The following is a 22,832-nucleotide window of genomic DNA, read 5'->3' as shown; positions in this document are numbered from 1 at the left end:
GGCAGAAAATCGAAAGCGGTGAAAGTTTGGTAACCTGAGTATCAGCCATAGTCTTCATAAAAGTTATTATAGTTTGAGAGCCGCTTGGGATGTACGGCTATCTTGCCAAGGGACTACTCTGGGATGCATAGATCCCAGTTCTAGTTATTGTTTTTTTTTTTTTCCTATTTGAAAATTTTTGAAAGACTTCTTAACCGAGGTATGGTCCATTGGGGGGAGAGAGGACTTGATATGGAGACGAGTGAATACCTCAAGACGAAGGTGATGTGTGGCAGGATGTGGCTGATTTATCCAGGTTTCAGAAAATTGGGCGAAGATCTTTTCCGAAACTGATGGACAGATCAAATCAAAACTTGGTGTGTGTGTGTGTGTGTGTGTGTGTGTATGTGTGTATGTGTGTGTGTGTGTGTGTGTGTGTGACTGGGCATCTCTGACAAGTTTTTGGTGCTGTGATAAAGATGATTCGACATGATGTTCTTCATCAAGATGTTCAATGGTCATATTGACCAAAAATACATATATGAAAATATAAAGAATTTTTTTTTCCAAAAGAGGGAACAGAAAAGGGGGCCAGGTGAGGATATTCCCTCAAAGGCCCAGTCCTCTGTTCTTAACGCTACCTCGCTGTTGCGGGAAATGGCGATTAGTATGAAATAAAAAAAAAATAATAAAAAATAAAGAATCGTCTTGCCCCGATGGCCGGGGAGGTATATCAGCATGACTGATGGATTAGGGTCACCCAGTGTTACTGACGATAAGTTTATTTTTCAATTTGATCTATGATCACTGCATGACCACCGTCTGTGTAAGAGATCTTGTGTTACCCAATACATTTGTGGAGGATATCGTAGCCCCAAGGCTGCACCACTTCCAGTTTGCAGGGAAATGTAGACTTCTTTGGAGTACGAAGTCCTTTCACGAGACTGTACTGGCCCACACGTTATCATGCCATACAAACGTTTGAGAACGTTTAAAACGACAACGATCGTATCTGCGTCATCATGACCACTCATTCAGCCTCGCCAAAGGTGACTTTTCAATTCTCGTTGTAACCTGGAGCAGACGTAGTCCTGGAACGCCCTCACTAGTAAGTCGAACTTTATAACAAAGAACTGCTTCTTGCCAGTTAAGCCTGGCCGATGATAGGGTACAAGATTTTGCGCTGCTAGGAAACAAGTCTACATATATGATCTGATAAACTGTATGCCCCCCCACATCCCATTTTATGGAACTCCTGCATTTCCGAGGCTGCGCTACAATCGGAAGCAGGGAAACGATAGATCCCGTAGGAGAGAGAGAAAGAGAGAGAGAGAGAGAGAGAGAGAGAGAGAGAGAGAGAGAGAGAGAGAGAGAGAGAGAGAGAGAGAGAGAAGTTTCTCGATAGTCGTGTGCTCTGAGCAAGTGACGATGATAGAGCGTCGTCAAATGTGATCTTTCGCCCACGGCGTCGGCACAAGCTGGCGGAGTCCTGTTATGTAAGACTATAGCACCAAAGATTATTCTTCCAGAGTCGTAAATCACTTCCATCATCATGGAAGTGCCAGTAGATGGCGCTTTTGACTGGTAGCCATCTTAGATTTTCGAAAGTCCAGAGAATTCAGTTATTATTTTTTTATTGTTATTATATTTTGACGCTGTCTCCCGCGTTTCCGAGGTAGCGCAAGGAAACAGAAGAAAGAATTATTATTAATAGGTAGAATAGTCAGTGGAAACCACGGCAAAGTATGTGTGGCTCGGCCGCAGAAATGGGGCTCCGGTTTCGATGTATTACACATGACAGGTAGAGGGCGGATGTGAGCCAATGGTTTCTTTTTACCCTTTTTTTTTTTTTTTTTTGCTGTTGTGAGTGACATGGCTGTGTCCATAGGTTGAGGGAGGGGGGGGGGGGGATGAATGATAACCTGTCACCCACACTCGTATCCAATTTACTTCACAGAAAAAAAAAAAAAGAGATGAATTTCTTCTTATTAGCGTCGTGGTCATAGATTCGACCTGCCTTGCTCCATCAACGCCTTGGAGTCCTGACTGAACCCGCTCGTCTCTCTCTTCGTTCAGCCTAGCCTAGCCTTCAGCTACACCATGACGGGGAGCTGTGGTTAAATCTGGGTCGACCCGCGCATCGTTGAAAACGTTTATCAGCAAATCATTTGACTGTGTCACTGAGTGGTCATGATGACGCAGATACGATCGTTGTCGTTTTAAACGTTCCCAAACGTTTGTATGGCATGATAACGTGTGAGCCAACGTATCTACGACATTTTTATGAGATTGACTGAAGCAACAGGTAAGCCTCGACTTCAAGGCAGATCCATCATTACTAGATACTCACTGTGTTATGTTTATACGATGAAATAACTATGTTGTCTATGTGATCCAGAACCGTTTTATCATCCACCTTGACCACATTGTCTTTTGTGTTATCGTATTGTCCACCATGAGCAGCATCACACAGTACGGAAGGAGCTACTACGCTGGGTAGTAGATTAAGGTACCTTGATTAGAATTCCCTTGTGCGAACTGAAAAATCCATATCATAAACTTGTGGCTCCGTCATGACAAAGATGAGAACCTGCTTTACTTTGAACGTAAGAAGCGCAAGAAGACGAGCTCATGATGTTACTTTACTAGAATTTCACTGATTCCTGAGACGTTGTCAAGCAGGACCCTCGTATAGATTTCATTTCCTTCGTGGGTCGCCTTGCGGTACCCTCTTCGCCGAAGAAATATGAAAACCCATCCTTAAGTAAATGAATTCTTTTGAATATCTGTATATCTATCCCAGTAGACCATTGTACTTCTAACTTCCTTTTGAACATCACCTGTGATTTGTCACTTCTCTAATCGGGCCTCCTCTTGTTCAGCCGTCATGTAAACAGTGTGGTTGATCGCATTATATGCCTAACTGGACAGAATCTTTCCATATTAGTAATGGTCACCAGACGTTGGTTTTTTCCCCATGCACCTGCTGCCATCTTCTCTTGCTCTGTGTTGCACTTGGATATTCACTCCAGCAAGATTGGCCATGATAGATATGGTATTTGTCCTCCCCGCACTGGCCACTCCAGCGTTGGACGCCACAGTGTAGAATTCCTTTTGTGTACCAGACAGTGATTTATTTTTTGCTCGCCATACTTCCTTTTCAGTTGATTACATTGATGAATCACGCTGTCGTCATTATGACCCACAGTGTTGGCTGCGGCAGTGATGAATTGCCTGATGAATATATTTTCTCCAGGGGATTTGTGTGTTTGCATTACCAATATAAAACCCAGTCACCGGCGAGGCGGTGAATTGAGTGGTGAAGGTGTATGGGTGGTTGGTGGGTTGTGGTGGTGGAACCTTAAGGGGATGGTAGGGATTTGGTGTAGCTGAGAGAGAGAGAGAGAGAGCTGTTAACTTAATATGTTCGGAATATTGATTATTATTGAAGACTGGTCAGTCGCAGTAATATAATGAGAGATTTCATGTGATGGTTTCTAAATTTGATGGTGGTGTTCAGAGGTCATTGTTACCTTGTAAAATGAAGTAGCACTTGCAGTGTGTATGTGGAAGAGACAATCATGGTGAAGGGAATTCCTCTCAACATTAGAAATGATAAGACGAGGTAAGAAATGGTAATAATGGGGTCAGATGAGACGCCTTTGTTTTTCCTTTTTTTTTTTTAGGTAATCGTGGTTAAGGGAATACCTCTGAGCAGGAGGAGATGATAAGAAAAGGTAGGAAAGATTAACAATGGGATCGGATGAGAGGGGCGTTTTGTATCTGGGGGAGGGGATGATTAGTGGGGAGGAAGATTTAAGGTTCTGCCTTCACATTTCAGCCCGAGTTGTGTCTGGTAGTGGGGGATGGGAGGTTATGTAGGTCGAGTCAGTAATTCTCAACAGCTGAAACTCAAGTCCGGGGAATCCATACCTACACCTTAAATATATTGATACAAAAGATTGTTATAAGCTGGGATGTTTATTCTCTTTACCCAGATGGTTTTTCGATATAGTACGCTGCAATAGGCAGCCTTTTCCTCCCTTGGATGATATTGGCGCACAGGAGAAGGGTACAAATGGTTTCGGTTGTCATGGACGAACACTGGTAATCTTAATTTTGCTGGTGTTTGAATGGAGAAACAGATCAGTGAATTGGTTGAACTCTGTGTGTGTGTGTGTGTGTGTGTGTCTTATCAGTGAATTGAACAGATGATTTTTTGTTCTTTCACTTTGTAATACATATATTTAACGTGGTAGTGTACACACATTGATGCCCATAACAGATTGAGGGAGATGGTTACGATGATGGTTGAGTGATACGAATAATGTCCATATTTATGTTGATGATTTATAATGATGATTCGAAGAGTATCTGAATTAACTGACTCATTCTATATTGTCTTTGTGTTCCCGCACGCTCATTACCTGGTGGCTGTGGCGCTTCCGTTGCTGCTGCTGCTGCTTCTGTTCTCTGCTGTTACTCTTGCTACTGCTGCTGTTGCTGTTGCCATGGCAGCGTGTTGGAGGACAGCAGCATCCAGGTGTACGTGGACTGCCGGTGGATCAGCCGTCAAATGCTGCGACGTTCTGCCCTCGAGATCCCCATGGACACGTTGCTGTACGTGGGCGGGATGCCCGGCCGCAGCTACCAGGTCAGTCTCCTGACCTTCTGGGTCAGGCGAGGTCATTGCTTTTATTTGTAAATGTAGTTTTTTGTCCTTTTTTTTTCTCTCTTTTCAATCCGTCTTACCATTGTCTTCCTTTCTCATTCTTTTCTTGCTATATTTTTATGCTTCTACTGTTCCTGTGAAATTGCTGTAAACTGTGTGTGTGTTGCACGACCTATTATCATTATTATTATTATTATCATTATTATTATTATTGTTATTATTATTATTATTATTATTATTGTTATTATCTCTATTTCATATTTACTTAGTCATCTGTAAAACACACACGCAAACACACAGCAGTTGCAGGAAACACTGAGCTGACTGATAATACTAACTCGTAGATAAACATTTCTTCGGTTGAGGCCGAAGTACTTTCTCCTCAGAAGGGCCGGTGATATATGGAACGACGTGAGGTATACGAAGACACTTTTCTCCATTTTCAGTCTACACTTTCTTTTCGGTTGTCTGAGAGAAAAGGTATTGACATCTTTTGGTGAACTATGTTATTGTCATCTGTCATCTTAGTGTTTCTTAGGATTCCAGAATTGAATGTATATATATCATACGAACCTCCAACAGCTAGGATCGAACCCGGGACCCCAGTGTGGCAGGCGGGAGCATTACAAGCTAGGCTATGATCACCTGGCTGTTGGAGGTTTGTGTGTTATATGGAAGTGCGCGTTCATTTGCACTATATTCATATATATATATATATATATATATATATATATATATATATATATATATATATATATATATATATAAATATGTAAATGTTACCGAACTCTACTTGTTCGACGTGACGGCGTAAGTGAAAATAAGCTTTTGGTGTGGTTGATGGCTGTGCTAGTGGGAGTGAAGTCTCGCCAGTGAACTTCTTGCCCCAGAGGATTCCACATTGTGTTGTTGTTACCATTTGTATCGTTACATTTATAGTAAGAGAACCTGTGCTGTCGGCCTTCTTAATGCTATGATTTATTGATGATGGTTAATCTCTTAATAGCAAAACAGACTTCAAATATGGGTTTGGAAACTAGATATTGGTTATTATATAGAATATGGGGCTGCAAACCACACCCTCCTTTTTTTTTTACGTGTCTTAACAGTGCAGACCAAAACGTTGGCCTGCGCAGTATATTTTTCATCCACATGTTCGGGTTTTTGTGTCCTCCATAGTTAAAACTGTTAAAAACTGAACGTGTTTAGCAGCCAGTAGGTCTTAAAGGTAATCTGCATATGATAGCATAAAATACTTCTCATTTTTTTTCGATTCATTGACCAATTTGGTGTATAGTAACGCTAGAGAACCGTTAACTATTTCTTTGTTTCTTGTTCAATCAAATAGACTCCCATCATTCTGCTAGTACTTTACAATGATGAGTTTTTTGCTCTTTCTTTTTTCTTAGCTTCGGCTACACAAGACCAACCTAGAATATACAGATCAAAGCAGATTTGCTTTACTGTTGTATTGAATGAATTGATTTGGATTGGCCTTGCGGGTCGTAAAGATTCGTGTCTGTGTGTGTGTTTGTGTGTGTGTGTATGGAGAGAGAGAGCGAGAGAGCCTCCCCGACACATTTTCCGTGATTCGAGGAGATAAATGTGTATCTCGCACTTTTGGCAAAAGCTAAGCCGATGATCAGTTCAGCGTGACCTGGTAGATTTGGGTTCTTCTTCGCATTCTCCAGACTACACCCAGCCTTGCTAAGTTGAACCTGTAGGCTGATAACACCTGCTATGTTATAAAAGGGGGGAGACAAGGTGTACGTCAGTTAATGTATGAATTTGTAATGTTATCCCAGTGGAAGAATGATATCCATGATATCCAATGTCCTCTCTAATTGACATCAGTTTGACATGCCATGATCTTCAGATGGTTCTCTGTCACTCGACTAGGCCTGAAGTAAAATAAGAGATGCATTAAATGTCAGGTACTACGGTTATATGTTAGAAAAAAAAAAAAGAATAATTGGATTGGCGTTAGTTTGGGTCGCGCGTGGATGTGTGGGACTGGTTTGAGGCTTGCTCCAGGCCTCGGGACAAATTGAACAAGGCAAAAGAAAAAAAAAGTTTCCTCATTATCGCGCAGATGTAAGCATTTTATTTTGAGGCTACTGTGCGGCATGAAGGAAAGTGTGTGCGTGTCCTTTTTTTTAACGAAGTCGCTACATTGATCTGGCGGGTAATGGCGTCAGTCAACTGGACACCAAAACACCGTTACTCACTGTGCCACTATATATTATGTGGCCCAACCCACCCACATATTCATGCATGTACATAAACGCCCATAACGCACATATACATTTTAACGTATACATACATATATATACACAGACATATATACACATGTACATATTCATACTTGCTGCCTTCAACCATTCCCGTCGCCACCTTGCCGAACATGAATTGGTCTCTCTCTCTCTCTCTCTCTCTCTCTCTCTCTCTCTCTCTCTCTCTCTCTCTCTCTCTCTCTCTCTCTCTCTCTCTCTCTCTTCCGGCGAGGTAGCACCTGCAAAAGACAAAAAAGGCCACATTCGTTCACACAGTCTCTCGCTGTCATGTGTAATGCACCGAAACCACAGCTCCCTTTCCACATCCAGGTCCCACAGACCTTTCCATGGTTTACCCAAAGCGCTTCACATGCCTGGTTCAATCCATTGACAGCATGTCTACCCCGGTATACCACATCGTTCCAGTTCACTCTATTCCTTGAAACGCCTTTCACCATCCTGTATGTTCAGGCCCCGATCGCTTAAAATCTTTTTCACTCCATCCTTCCACCTCCAGTTTGGTCTCTCGCTTCTCCTTCTTCTCTCCACCTCTGACACATATATCCTCTTTGTCAATCTTTCCTCACACATTCTGTGTCCAAACCATTTCAACACACCCTCTCCTGCTCTCTCAACCACACTCTTTTTATTACCACACATCTTTCTTACCCTTTCGTAATTTACTCGATCACACCACCTCACACCACATATTGTCTTCAAACATTTAATTTCCAACACATCCACCATCCTCCGCACAACCCTATCTATAGCCCACGCCTCGCATCCATTTAACATTGTTGGAACCACTATTCCTTCAAACATACCCATTTTTGCTCTCTCTGATAACGTTTTTGTCTTCCAAGCATTCTTCAACGCTCCCAGAACCTTCACCCCCTTCCCCACCCTGTGACTCAATTCCGCTTCCATGATTCCATCTGCTGCTAAATCCACTTCCGAATATCTAAAATACTTCACTTCCTCCAGTTTTTCTCCATTCGAACTTACCTCCCAATTCATTTGACCCACAACCCTACTAAACCTTATAGCCTTGCTCTTATTCACATTTACTCTCAACTTTTTCACACACTTTTCCAAACTCAGTCACCAGCTTCTGCAGTTTCTCACCTTAATCAGCCACCAACACTGCATCATTAGCGAGAAAGTGACTCGCTTCCCAAGCCCTCGCATCCACAACAGACTGCATACTTGCCCCTCTCTTCAAAACTCTTGCGTTCACCTCCCTAACCACCCCATCCATTTACAAATCAAATATCCAAGGAGACATCACGCACCCCTGCCGCAAACCGACATTCACAAGGAATCGATCACTTTCCTCTCTTCCTAATCGTACATATGCCTTACATCCTGGGTAAAAACTTTTCACAGCTTCTAGCAACTTTCCTCCCACACCATATACCCTTAAAACTTTCCACAAAGCATCTCTATCAACCCTGTCATATGCCTTCTCCAGATCCATAAATGCTACGTACAGATCCATCTGTTTTACTAGGTATTTCTTGCATACATTCTTCAAAGCAAACACCTGATCCACACATCCTCTACCTCCTCTGAAACCACACTACTCTTCCCCAATCTAATGCTATGTACGTGCCTTTACCCACTCAATCAGTACTCTCCCATATAATTCACCAGGAATACTCAACAGACTTGTGCCTCTGTAATTTGGACACTCGCCTATATCCCCTTTGCCATTGTACAATGGCACTATGCATGCATTCCGCCAATCCCCAGGCACTTCACCATGTACCATACCTGCATTGAATATCCTTATCAACCAATCATCAACACAGTCACCCTCTTTTTTAATAGATTCCATTGTAATGCCGTCCAAACCCACCGCCATGCCGGCTTTCATCTTCCGCAAAGCTTTCACTACCTCTTCTCTGTTTACCAAACTATTTTCCCTGACCCTTTCAGTTCGCACACCACCCCGACCAAAACACCCTATATCTGCCACTCTATCATCAAACGCATTCAACAAACCTATATATATATATATATATATATATATATATATATATATATATATATATATATATAATGTATATGTATATATATAGTTCAGTACATCAAACGAAATTCTTCTGGTATTGAGCGTCCCTAATTTGATTTGTTTCCCCTAGGGTCATTACTTCTTACCCGAGACTGTCTCCGCATTTGTTTTGTATTTGAGTTTGTCTTGTGTCTAAGTGATTTAATCTTTGGAATTTTGAGACGATGGTCATAAGTAGCGATGCGCCAAAGATTGCTTGATTACGTAGTATATTATTTATTTATTTTTTTACCGCAGTGTTCGTGTGTCAAAAATTTTCTGCAGAGCGGTTGTGTAGCACATGCAAGCAGGCAAAAGCAGACTTGCAGGATACAGAACAGGCAGTGATTCGAAGGGTGTGACGGCACGGAAGAGATGATACTAATTATATATCAAAAGGCCGGACACAGTTATTTCCTAAGGAGCAAATTACGTCGGCAAAGCATTATAAAACATGAGTAGAAAAATCCCAGAGAGAAGTTACTAAACGCGTGAGAGCATTTATGAAGAGGTGAATGCAGTTTGAAAGCCTGTTTACTTTTAAAAGTCTTGGATCTGCCAAAGGTATCTTAATGTAAAAAAAAAAAAAGGAGATTAAAGCCTAGAACACACTGAATTTTCAGGAGAGAAAGATGTTGCATTCCATCTGACCATTTGCACTTGTGAGAGTGTGCACAAACGACAGACTGGACAGGTTGAAGAAAAAAAGTGGATTTCCAGGGTCTACTTAGCCATCTAAGAGAGAGAGAGAGAGAGAGAGAGAGAGAGAGAGAGAGAGAGAGAGAGAGAGAGAGCACGTGTTACATGAACCTTTTCTGTGTGGGTGTGAGGTATCAAATTGGACTTAATGTTGGCAGACGTTGCTGTACCTAATGTTAGTTTGTTATCGATATGCTACACGAAGCTGAATCACAACTTGATGTTTCATGGTGTTGTCTTAGTGATGAATGATGTGCAGAGTGAATGGCAGACGTAGACATATTGCTGTGGTGGTCAAGATAGGAGACCGACGATGTGACACAAAAGACAGAAAATGGGCGACATTTGACGATCTTATCGGTGGATGTGAACCACAAGAATCAGTCAGGAAGAAAGGCTTGTAGAGGCGAAGTTACGGAAAATATATTGCAAGGAAATCATATGAGGTGGAACGATAGAGATCAATCTATACACTCTGTGCCAGAATAGCTTTCAGGTGTAGGTGTGTTGAGAATGTGTTCAGGAGGATAGGTACCTTAGAGAGGTGATATTGAGGAGATGTGGAGGACACTTTTGCCAGCCTGCATATGGAAAATACAAGAGAGCAAAGGACAGTCTGAGGAGCATCCTTTGGACAGGCCAAGGTCTCAGTGGTGTGTCGCAGGGCCACCGTAGTTCTTCGTGTAGGTAAATGAATTGCCTGATGGACTAAACTTTTACTCCTGTTCGTTGATGATCCCAAGATCACGAGAGCAATAATGAGCGACTATGATCGCATCAGCTCACAAGAGAGATCAGGACGAAGCTCCACAGTTGGTCTGACAGACGGTTGATGAAACTCGGGTCTGGTCAGCGCTCGTAAAGAAGCACAGCGTCTCAAGTAAAAGGTCCAAGTAAGATGGTGCCTTGCGTTGATAGAGGTGAAATACAATTAGAGGCTTTAGGGCGACTTACTCCCTTCTACCAAGGACCGCATTTCCTCCCCACAACCGTCTCGCTCTAGTCACAGCTCGCACAGATAGTTACAAGAACAGTCCTGTAGCTACCATTGTGGACTTCATAACCAGTCCATGATCAAGTGCATAACTGCGCAAGTCAACGACTCTTTTTTTCTGATCGTTTGCCTATTTGGTATGTCAGCTTCTGCATGACTGTAGCTATTCATGGCTTAATGTTCAGCCATGTGCATGATGAATATAAGCCTTGAAGTTTATTCTGTAAATATTCCAGTATATCTGCCATCTCATCTGCCTGGATGAACCCCGCTCACGTGCTTTTTGCACTTCTCCAAAGTGTGGAAATGTGCAGCCCATCTTGATCGCAAGTTTTTCATGATCAGTTAACTGGTAACAATTACGACCTCACAGTTCTGTAATATCAGTAATACCCTCGACTGTATTTTGAGCCGAATGGTTCCCTCTACCCATTAAACCGTTATTTATTTTTTCATTTACACACACACACGCACACACACACACTGAGTGCATAATGTAAAAGCCATAGTATTTGCTGTAATGCATCGCGTATATTTGCCACTTTCACTGTGTAGATGCACCTCACTCATGTCCTTGTCCAAAGCGTGGAAATAGCTAGCTCACTTTGATCTCTAACTCTCTCATGATTAGTTAATTTGTTACTATTATGACCTCACAGTTATGCAGTATCTCGTATGTGAATTTTTGGCCGAAGGGCTGTGTAGATTCAATAGGCTGTTTATTATAATTATTATTATTATTATTATTATTATTATTATTATTATTATTTATGTATTCATATATTATACTTTGTCGCTGTCTCTCGCGTTAGCGAGGTAACGCAAGAAAACAGACGAAGGAATGGTCCAACCCACCCACATACACATGTATATACATACACGATCACACAAGCACATATACATACCTATATATTTCAACGTATACATATATATACATACACAGACATACACATATATACACATGTACATAATTCATACTTGCTGCCTTTATTCATTCCCGTCGCTACCCTGCTACACATGAAATGACAACCACCTCCCCCCGCACGTGCGCGAGGTGGCGCTAGGAAAAGACAACAAAGGCCACATTCGTTCACACTCAGTCTCTAGCTGACATGTATAATGCACCGAAACCACAGCTCCCTTTCCACATCCAGGCCCCACAAAACTTTCCATGGTTTACCCCAGATACTTCACATGCCCTGTTTCAGTCCATTGACAGCAAGTCGACCCCGGTATACCACATCGTTCCAATTTACTCTATTCCTTGCACGCCTTTCACCCTCCTGCATGTTCAGCCCCCGATCGCCCGAAATCTTTTTCACTCCATCCTTCCACCTCCAATTTGGTCTCCCACTTCTCCTCGTTCACTCCACCTCTGACACATATATCCTCTTTGTCAATCTTTCCTCACTCATTCTCTCTATGTAGCAAAACCATTTCAAAACACCCTCTTCTGCTCTCTCAACCACACTCTTTTTATTACCACACATCTCTCTCACCCTTTCATTACTTTCTCGATCAAACCACGTATTACCTCATGTTGTCCTCAAACATCTGATTTCCAACACATCCACCCTCCTTCGCACAACCCTATATATACGCCATCTCTCCTACTTACGTATACTTATGTATATCTCTATTTTTAAACCAGGTATTCCCAATGACCAGTCCTTTTTCAGCACACAAATCTACAAGCTCTTCACCATTTCCATTTACAACACTGAACACCCCATGTGCATCAATTATTCCCTCAACTGTCACATTACCCACCTTTGCATTCAAATCACCCATCATTATAACCAGGTCTCGTGCATCAAAGCTGCTAACACACTCACTCAGCTGTTCCCTAAACACTTGCCTCTCATGATCTTTCTTCTCATTCCCAGGTGCATAGGCACTAATAATCACCCATCTCTCTCCGTCCACTTTCAGTTTTACCCATATCAATCTAGAGTTTACTTTCTTACACTCTGTCACATACTCCCACAGCTCCTGTTTCAGAAGTAGTGCTACTCCTTCCCTGGGGATAGGTGAGAAAGAATACTTCCCACGCATTCCCCAGAATGGACATTGTGTCATTTTCCCATGTATATCTATGTTATCAGGAGGTTGAGGATAATGGTCTTGGGTATATTCGGTAAGTTATTCCAAGGTTCATCTCTAAGGTCAAGTAATATAAAGAGTTCCATGTAATCTTATCGACTAATGCCAAACTCGATATCTGTATAAATCACTCATGACGACCCCGAGCTAATATGTGGCCCATCCAGCAGGGCCCACAGCCACAACCACAGAACCTCACGCCCACCACACTCGCCCCACAGTCCAAGAAAAAGGCGACCACTGGCCTCATTTTTCCTAACGTCTTATGCTTCTTAATTATCTGATCTCCATAACATCTTCAACATTACAGGAAACCAGTCAAGTTTGCGTAATGAATATAACATTCGTGAAAAATGTATAACCAGTTATGAACTGCCATTCATATAGGATGCAGTCGTACATACTCTTGTAGTTTGAACATAAAACTTTAGGAAATTATTAATCTGTGGTATTACAAGGTTACTATATTAAGTATCGTTTTAGAAATACGATAATTACATGATATTAGTGAGTCTTCAGGAGGATTAGACTAGCGTTCCATCCATTTGCATTGAAACAATGAAGCCACAGAGCAGATAATTTGGTTGATGAGCAGCGTAACGATAGGAAGAAACAGGTGAAGTGCTATTAAGAATTAACATCCTGCACTGATGACATCGCTAATGTTATCCTGATACATTTATAGTTCCAATCGTCTTCATTCTGTTGCTTCATGCTAGGATAATCAGAGGCGGCCCGACACATCATGCATCACCCTCCTCTACTCTCACGCCACGTTTTCCTTCATAAATCCATCGCCCCTCTTACCAACCCCGCTTATGGTAACTCTACCCCTGGCAATCAAATTAAGTAATGGATATTATCATTCATATTCTTTAACAGAAGCCACTTCCAATTATGAATTTTCATTGTTTCCCCACTTGGTAGAAAGTGACACCGATACTATCCACAGTCTTCGTATTAACGGTGTCAAAGGATGAATGGCGTGGTCAATTGGCTCTCAGAGCGCGGAGAACGCCTCTGTTTACCCGCTTTCGGCTTCGAACTCACGAGCTGATACTCTCGGGTTTACATGCCACTTAGAGGAAGGATCGAGATCACAGTAACTTATGGTTGGTCTGTGGAAACCGAAGTGAACACCACATATGATGAGACGTTGTGGAGACGAGGGAGTAACGACCCTGGCATGATGAGCTGAACCTCGGACAGTTGAAGCTTCGAAGTAGCGAGTCGATACTCCCTGGTTTCCGCACCGGCGGGGAATGAGAGGATTGAAAAGAGTTTACTGTGTCGATTGGAAGGTGAGGCGGCTGTACCTACCCATCCTGTAGCCTTGGAACCCTATCTATGGAGGGTGGTAAGCGGACGATCTGTCCCCTGGCTGATATAACAGTTGCGTTCAGTTACGCGGATAGAATGATTCAACCTGTTCCCAGCCTAGGCCTGGCCAAAACTAGAAATGTTTCTGAAGTTTGGTCGTCGCATTTGAAAAAAGAATCTAATAGAAAAGGTACAGAGGATCACAAGAACATGGTACCATAACTGAGAGCGCTGAGTTACAGCGAGAAGTTAGAGGCCATTAATTTGTCCGCCATGAAAGAGAGAAAAGTAAGGGAGGATTTTATTCACGTACTTGAAGCGTTATAAGCAGATTATGACGTCAGTGGTGAACAGTTTTTTAAAAGATATAAAAATAAAGTAAGCAGAGACCGTAACGTGAAAGGAAGAAAGATTTATTTAGAAAAAAAAATGTAAAGAACTGTAATCATCGAACAGTGGGTGAGTGGGGGAAATTTGAGAATGCGTACAGCGTACAGAAGTTTAGAAAGTTGAAGAAATTCTTTCGAAGTATTTTAAACTCCCTCCCCTTACGGTACGAATAGACAGTTACGAATAACACACACACACACACACACACACACACACACACATTTTATATATATATATATATATATATATATATATATATATATATATATATATATTATAGTCGCTGTCTCCCGCGTTAGCGAGGTAGCGCAAGGAAACAGACGAAAGAATGGCATGGCCAAACCCATCTACATACACATGTATATACATAAACGCCCACGCACGCACAGATGCGTACCTATACACTACAACGTATATATACATGTACATACAGAGACATATACATAAATGCACATCTACACATCCACACTCGCTGCCTTCATCCATTTTCATCGCCACCACGTCACACATGAAATGGCACCTCCCCCCGCGTGCCCGCGAGGTAACGCTAGGAAAAGACAACAAAGGCCACATTCGTTCAGACTCAATCTCTAGCTGTCATGTGTAATGCACCGAAACCACAGCTTCCTTTCCACATCCAGGCCCCACAAAACTTTCCATGGTCTACCCCAGACGCTTCACTTGCCCTGATTCAATCCATTGATACCACGTCGACCCCGGTATATCATAACGTTACAATTCACTCTATTCCTTGAACGCCTTTCGCCCTCTTGTATGTTCAGGCCCCGATCGCTCAAAATCTTTTTACTCCATCCTTTCACCTCCAATTTGGTCTGCCACTTCTCATTCCCCTCACCTCTGACACATATATCCTCTTTGTCAATCTTTCCTCACTCATTCTCTCCATGTGACCAAACCATTTCAATACACATTCTTCTGCTCTCTCAACCACACTCTTTTTATTACCACACATCTCTCTTACCCTTTCATTACTTACTCGATCAAACCACCTCACACCACGTATCGTCCTCAAACATTTCATTTCCAACACATCCACCCTCCTCCACACAACCCTATCTATAGCACACGCCTCGCAAACATGGTTGAAACCACTAACCCTTCAAACATACCCAGTTTTGCTCTCCGAGATAATGTTCTCGCCTTCCACACATTCTTCAACGCTCCCAGAACCTTCGCCCCCTCCCCCACCCTGTGACTCACTTCAACTTCCATGGTTCCATCCGCTGCTGAATCCACTCCCAGATATATAAAACACTTCACTTCTCCAGTTTTTCTCCATTCAAACTTACCTCCCAATTAGCTTGTCCCTCAGCCCTATTGAACCTAATAATCTTGCTCTTATTCACATTTACTCTCAGCTTTCTTCTTTCACACACTTTACCTTACTATGTCATCAACTTTTGCAGTTTCTCACCCAAATCAGCCACCAGCGCTGTATCATCAGCGAACAACTGACTCGCTACCCAAGCCCTCTCATCCACAACAGACTGCATACTGACCCCTCTCTCCAATACTCTTGCATTCACCTCCCTAACAACCCCATCCATAAACGAATTAAACAGCCATGGAGACATCGCGCACCCCTGCCACAAACCCGACATTCACTGGGACCCAATCACTTTCCTCTCCTCCTAATCGTACACATGCCTTACATCCTTGATAAAATACTTTTCACTGCTTCTAGCAACTTACCTCCCACACCACATACTCATAATACCTTCCACAAAGCATCTCTATCAACTCTATCATATGCCTTCTTCAGATCGATAAATGCTACATACAAATCCATCTTTTTTTCTAAGTATTTCTCACATGCATTCTTCAAAGCAGACACCTGATCCATACATCCTATATCACTTCTGAAACCACACTGCTCTTCCCAGTCTGGTGCTCTGTACATGCCTTCACCCTCTCAATCAACAACCTCCCGTATAATTTCCCAGGAATACTCAACAAACTTATACCTTTGTAATCTGCACACTCACTTTCAGCCCCTTTGCCTTTATACATCGGCACTCTGTATGCATTCCGCCAATCCTCAGGCATTTCACCATGATCCATACAGACAGTGAACATCCTTACCAACCAGTCAAGAACACAGTCAACCCCTTTTTTAATCAATTCTACTGCAATACCATCCAAACCCGCCGCCTTGCGGCTTTCATCTTCCGCAAAGCTTTCAGTACCGTTTACCAAACCATTCTCCCTGACCTCTCTCACTTCGCACACCACCTCGACCAAAACACCCTACATCTGCCACTCTATCATCAAACATATTCAACAAACCTTCAAAATACTAACTCCGTCTCCTTCTCACTTCGCCACTTTTTGTTATTACCTCCCCATTTGCCCCCTTCACCGATGTTCCCATTTGTTCTCTTGCCTTACGCACGTTATTTACCTCCTTCCAAAATATCATCTTTTTATTCTCCCTGAAATTTAATGATACTCTCTCACCCTAACTCTCATTTGCCCTCTTTTTCACCACTTGCACCTTTCTCTTGACCTACTGCCTTTCATTTATACATATCCCAGTACTTCCCACTACTTGCCTGCAAAAAAATCGTCCAAACGCCTCTCTCATCTCTTTCACTAACATTCTTACGTCTTCATCCCTCCACTCATTACCCGTTCTAATCTGCCCACCTCCCACCTTTCTCATGCCACAAGTATCTTTTGCGCAAGCCATCATTATCTCCCTAAATAAATCCCATTCCTCCCCGATTCCCCTTTTATATATATAATACAATCGGAGTTACTCTTGAACGGTACTAATATTTACTCAAACTTTCATATGTCGTACATTACATAACGCTAAGTATAGGAGTGTGTGCACACGAAAAAGTCCACAAGAACCAGTTCACTTATATGTTCCTCTTCTTCAGTTACCTTTGTCCTTTCTGTTGTGCCGGCGTCAAACGGATATAGTTCTGTTAACAGCAGACCGACGAGAACAGTAAAGGTGATGGTTTACGCGGAAATTTTCATTATATGATCTACCTTGTTCTTCCATTTTGATGATACTATAACGGGTTGTGGTACGTGCTTTACCCGAGAATGAGCTCGCTCTCGTTAATCAGTTCTGTATGATAACATAAAAGTGTTGGTTTACGCCTTACTTATGCTAGCTGCATTAGGCAGCGCTTTGTGTGTGTGTCCGACTAACCAATCATCGCAGTTGATGATCTTGTAGGCTGAAGGTGATTCTCTCTCTCTCTCTCTCTCTCTCTCTCTCTCTCTCTCTCTCTCTCTCTCTCTCTCTCTCTCTCTCTCTCATGTTCACTTTTTCAGCCTGTGCAAGACCACTCGTTAGCGTAGGCATTCTGATGGTTTTTGTTCCCAGTTGAATTGGACAGATGCCACACACACACACACACACACACACACACACACACAGAGCTGGTACTTGGAAGGAGGGAGATCGTAACTCGGTCATATCTGGAAGTGTATCTAAACATACGAACCGTGATTATAGAGAGGATCTTCATAAAGATTCTCTCTCTCTCTCTCTCTCTCTCTCTCTCTCTCTCTCTCTCTCTCTCTCTCTCTCTCTCTCTCTCTCTCTCCCGAGCTACATCCAGACTAAGAGGCCGACAGCGTAGGAAATACATGCCTGACTCCACACAGTGTTAATGAAATATACAACTACAACCCGGCACATTTCGAGAGACAGGTTTTCCAGTTTCTCAGAAATTCGTAAATACTTTGCCTTCTCCTTTCCGTTTCATAATTCTCTCTGTATTTCAGTTAAGGCCTGGCCTTGATGTAGGACTTTTGTCCGTGATGTTAATGTGCTGAGAGGTGCAACTGGAGGGATGTCTGATCATTATTTTGTGGTGGCGAAGGTGAAGATTTGTAGACGTTTTTGGAAAAGAAGAGAAAATGTTGTGGTAATGACAGTTTTGAAAGTGAGCGAGCTTGGGAAGGAGATTGTGTGAGCAAGTACCAGGAGAGACTGAGTGCAGAATGGAAAATGGTGAGAGCAAAGGACATAAGGGGAGTGGGGGAGGAATGGGATGTATTTAGGGAAGCAGTGATGGCTTGCGCAAAAGATGCTTGTGGCATGAGAAGCGTGGGAGTTGGGCAGATTAGAAAGGGTAGTTAGTAGTGGGATGAAGAAGTAAGATTATTAGTGAAAGAGAAGAGAGAGGCATTTGGAGACTTTTGCAAGGAAATAGTGCAAATAACTGGGAAATGTATAAAAGAAAGAGGCAGGAGGTCAAGAGAAGGTGCAAGAGGTGAAAAAGAGGGCAAATGAGAGTTGGGGTGAGAGACTATCATTAAATTTTACGGAGACTAAAAAGATGTTTTGGAAGAAGGTAAATAAAGTGCGTAAGACAAGAGAATAAACGGGAACATCGGTTAAGGGGGCTAATGGGGAGGTAATAACAAATAGTGGTGATGTGAAAAGGAGACGGAGTGAGTATTTTGAGGGCCTCTTGAATGTGTTTGATGACAGAGTGGCAGATATAGGGTGTTTTGGTCGAGTTGGTGTGCGAAATGAAGGGGTCAGGGAAAATGATTTGGTAAACAGAGAAGAGGTAGTAAAAGCTTTGCGGAAGATGAAAGCCGGCAAAGCGGCTGATTTGGATGGTATTGCAGTAGAATTTATTAAAAAAAAAAAGGGGTGACTGTGTTGTTGACTGGTTGGTGAGGATATTCATTGTATGTATGGATCACGGTGAAGTGCCTGAGGATTGGCGGAATGCATGCATAGTGCCATTGTACAAAGGCAAAGGGGATAAAGGTGAGTGTTCAAATTACAGTTTGTTGAGTATTCCTGGGAAATTATATGGGAGGGTATTGATCGAGAGGGTGAAGGCATGTACAGAGCATCAGCTTGGGGAAGAGCAGTGTGATTTCAGAAGTGGTAGAGTATGTGTGAATCTTGTGTTTTCTTTGAAAAATGTGTGAGAAATACTTAGAAAAACAAATGCTCTATGGAAGGTATTAATAGTAAATGGTGTGGGAGGCAAGTTGCTAGAAGCAGTGAAAACGTTTTTATCGAGGCTATAAGGCATGTATACGAGTAGGAACAGAGGGAAGTGATTGGCACCCAGTGAATGTCGGTTTGGGGCAGGGGTGAGTGATGTCTCCGTAGTTGTTTAATTTGTTTATGGATGGGGTTGTTAGGGAGGTGAATGCACGAGTTTTGGAGAGAGGGGCAAATATGCAGTCTGTTGTGGATGAGAGGGCTTGGGAGATGAGTCAGTTGTTGTTCACTGATGATACAGCGCTGGTGGCTGATTCATGTGAGAAACTGCAAAAGCTGGTGACTGAGTTTGGTAAAGTGTGTGAAAGAAGAAAGCTGAGAGTAAATGTGAATAAGAGCAAGGTTATTAGGTTCAGTAGGGCTGAGGGACAAGTCAATTGGGAGGTAAGTTTGAATGGAGGAAAACTTGAGGAAGTGAAGTGTTTTAGATATCTGGGAGTGGATTTGGCAGCGGATGGAACCATGGAAGCGGAAGTGTCACAGGGTGGGGGAGGGGGCGAAAGTTGTGGGAGCGTTGAAGAATGTGTGGAAGGTGAGAACATTGTCTCGGAAAGCAAAAATGGGAATGTTTGAAGGAATAGTGGTTCCAACAATGTTAAGTGGTTGCGAGGCGTGGGCCATAGATAGTTGTGCGGAAGAGGGTGGATGTGTTGGAAATGAGATGTTTGAGGACAATATGTGGTGTGAGGTGGTTTGATCGAGTAAGTATTGAAAGGGTAAGAGAGATGTGTGGTAATAAAAAGAGTGTGGTTGAGAGAGCAGAAGAGGGTGTATTGAAATGGTTTGGTCACATGGAGAGAATGAGTGAGGAAAGATTGACCAAGAGGATATATGTGTTGGAGGTGGAGGGAACGAGGATAAGTGGGAGACCAAATTGGAGGTGGAAGGATGGAGTGGAAAAGAGTGATCGGGGCCCGAACATTCAGGAGGGTAAAAGGTGTGCAAGGAATAGAGTGAATTGGAACGATGTGGTATACCGAGGTGGACGTGCTGGCAGTGGATTGAACCAGGGCATGTGAAGCGTCTGGGGTAAACCATGGAAAGTTGTGTGGGGCCTGGATGTGGAAAGGTAGCTGTGGTTTTGGTGCATTACACATGACAGCTAGAGACTGAATGTGAACGTTACAAAATCTGCTTCCCAAATGCTCGGCGTGTTGTGCAGGTATCATAGGGGTTATAATGCCGACTTTCTGCGTCTTTTGTTCTTGTGTTCCCCGTTCAAGTTATAAGTTCGCTGGGAAAGACGAATCCTCATCACAATGTACTTTCAGTAAGCCCATGGCAGGTATACTCGTCTTTTGAATTAGTTGTTCTGAGTTTTATAGATATTTTATCATTTTTGGTATTGTTTTGACCATTACTTTGTCTCCCGTCGTTGGATCTTCATCACATTCATTGTTGAGGTTTATTGCTGGGTCTCTGAGAGGCCAGTTAGCCCTTCTTTGCTTATTTTGATGTGGCTGTGAGTTAGCAGTTTTTTTGTGATGTTCAATTTTTTTACAGTGTTGTTTGGTACTGTATGACGCTGTATCCAGTAAAAGTGGAAAATGTCAAGATACTTTCCACAACTTTGGCCCAGGACCCTTTTCTTAAGGCTTTTTGACCTAGAATGTTGTGGAGGATGTATTGAGTGGGTTTATATCAACTTGTTTTTGTCTGAAGATTGTCAAGTCAATCTGTATTTCCAATTTTATCAACCGAAAAGCAAGATTTTTTTTTTTTTTGACAGTTTTTCTAGTCAGCCACTTAAATTTCGACAGAACAATTGCAGCTCAAAGAAAGAGAGAACAGAGAGAGAATGAGACGGATGAAGAAAGTTGATCTAAATTCGGAAGTAATAAAGAAATGCACTCGATCAAAAAAAAAAGAAAAAAGGAGAATCAAGATTAGAAAGACTGAGAATTCAAAGATCTCAAGAGAATGAAGAAGAAAGAGAATCAAGGCTAGAAAGAGATAGAGATGCATATCAAAGATCTCAAGAAAATGATGAAAGAAAATCAAGGTAAGAGATATTGAGCAGTCAGAGAACACGAGAAAATAAACAAGGAAGATCATCTGGATAAGAAAAAGATAGACGTTCGAATTTAAGAACAAAAGAACAAGCACAGGAAAAAGTTTACCCCAGTCTAATTTTGAATTATATAACGTAAACCTCAAATAAATTTGTGACTCGTCAATCCTAGCCGTTAGATATGAAATGGTATAAGAAATCGATGAACATCTGTTGATTGAACTTCGTGGAGAGGAGGAACAGACAAAATAGGCCACATTCGTTCACACTTAGTCTCTAGCTGTCATGTGTATGGCACCGAAACCACAGCTCCCCTTCCACATCCAGGAATCACAGACCTTTCCATGGTTTATCACAGACGCTTCACATGCCCTGGTTCAATAAATTGACGGCACGTCGACCCCGGTATACCACAACGTTCCAATTCACTCTATTCCTTGCACGCCTTTCACCCTCCTGTATGTTCAGGCCCAGATCGCTCAAAATAATTTTTACTCCGTCCTTCCACCTCCAATATGGTCTACACTTGTTCCCTCCACCTCTGACACGTATACCCTCTTTATCAATCCTTCCTCATATTCTTTCCATGTGACCAAACCATTTCAATACACCCTCTTCTGCTCTCTCAACCACCCTCTTTTTATTACCACACATCTCTCATACCCTTTCATTACTTACTCGATCGACCCACCTCACACCATATATTGTCCTCAGACATTAAATTTCCAACACATCCACCCTCCTCCGCACAACCCTATCTATAGCCCATGCCTCGCAACCATATAATATTGTTGGAACCACTATTCCTTCAAACATACTCATTTTTGCTCTCTGAGATAACGTTCTCACATTCCACACATTCATCAACGCTCATAAAACCTTCGCTCCCTCCCCAACCCTGTGGCTCACTTCCGCTTCCATGATTCCATCCGCTGCTAAGTCTACTCCCAGATATCTAAAACATTTCACTTCCTCCAGTTTTTCTCTTTTCAAACTTACCTCCTAATTGACTTATCCTTCTACCCAACTGAAACTAATGACCCTGCTCTTATCCACATTTACTCTCAACTGTCTTCTTTCCCACACTTTACCAAACTCAGTCACCAACTTCTGCAGTTTCTCACATGAATCGGTCACCAGCGCTTTATCATCAGCGAACAACAACTGACTCACTTCCCAAATTCTCTCATCTGCAACAGACTGCATACTTGCCCCTCTCTCCAAAACTCTTGCAGTCACCTCCCTAACCACCCCATCCATTAACAAATTAAACAACCATGCAGACATCACTCAAGCCTGCCGCAAACCGACATTCACTGGGAAC

The 22,832-nt window shown here is 42.5% G+C and overlaps 1 protein-coding gene across 7 annotated transcripts in view; it reads left to right on the top strand.

Moving 5' to 3' along the window:
• The window catches only part of LOC139766508 (uncharacterized), a 1,237,960-nt gene that overhangs the window by 1,099,071 nt on the left and 116,057 nt on the right, over nt 1-22,832 (top strand). For all 7 annotated transcript variants that reach the window (XM_071695222.1, XM_071695230.1, XM_071695271.1 and 4 more), the window contains one exon: nt 4,498-4,633. In XM_071695222.1, coding sequence (XP_071551323.1) covers nt 4,498-4,633 — 136 coding nt within the window. The remainder of the gene's footprint in view (nt 1-4,497; nt 4,634-22,832) is intronic.

Source organism: Panulirus ornatus, chromosome 4 (genome assembly GCF_036320965.1).
Source record: "Panulirus ornatus isolate Po-2019 chromosome 4, ASM3632096v1, whole genome shotgun sequence".
Lineage (NCBI taxonomy): Eukaryota > Metazoa > Arthropoda > Malacostraca > Decapoda > Palinuridae > Panulirus > Panulirus ornatus.
This window is presented reverse-complemented; position numbering and strand designations above follow the sequence as displayed.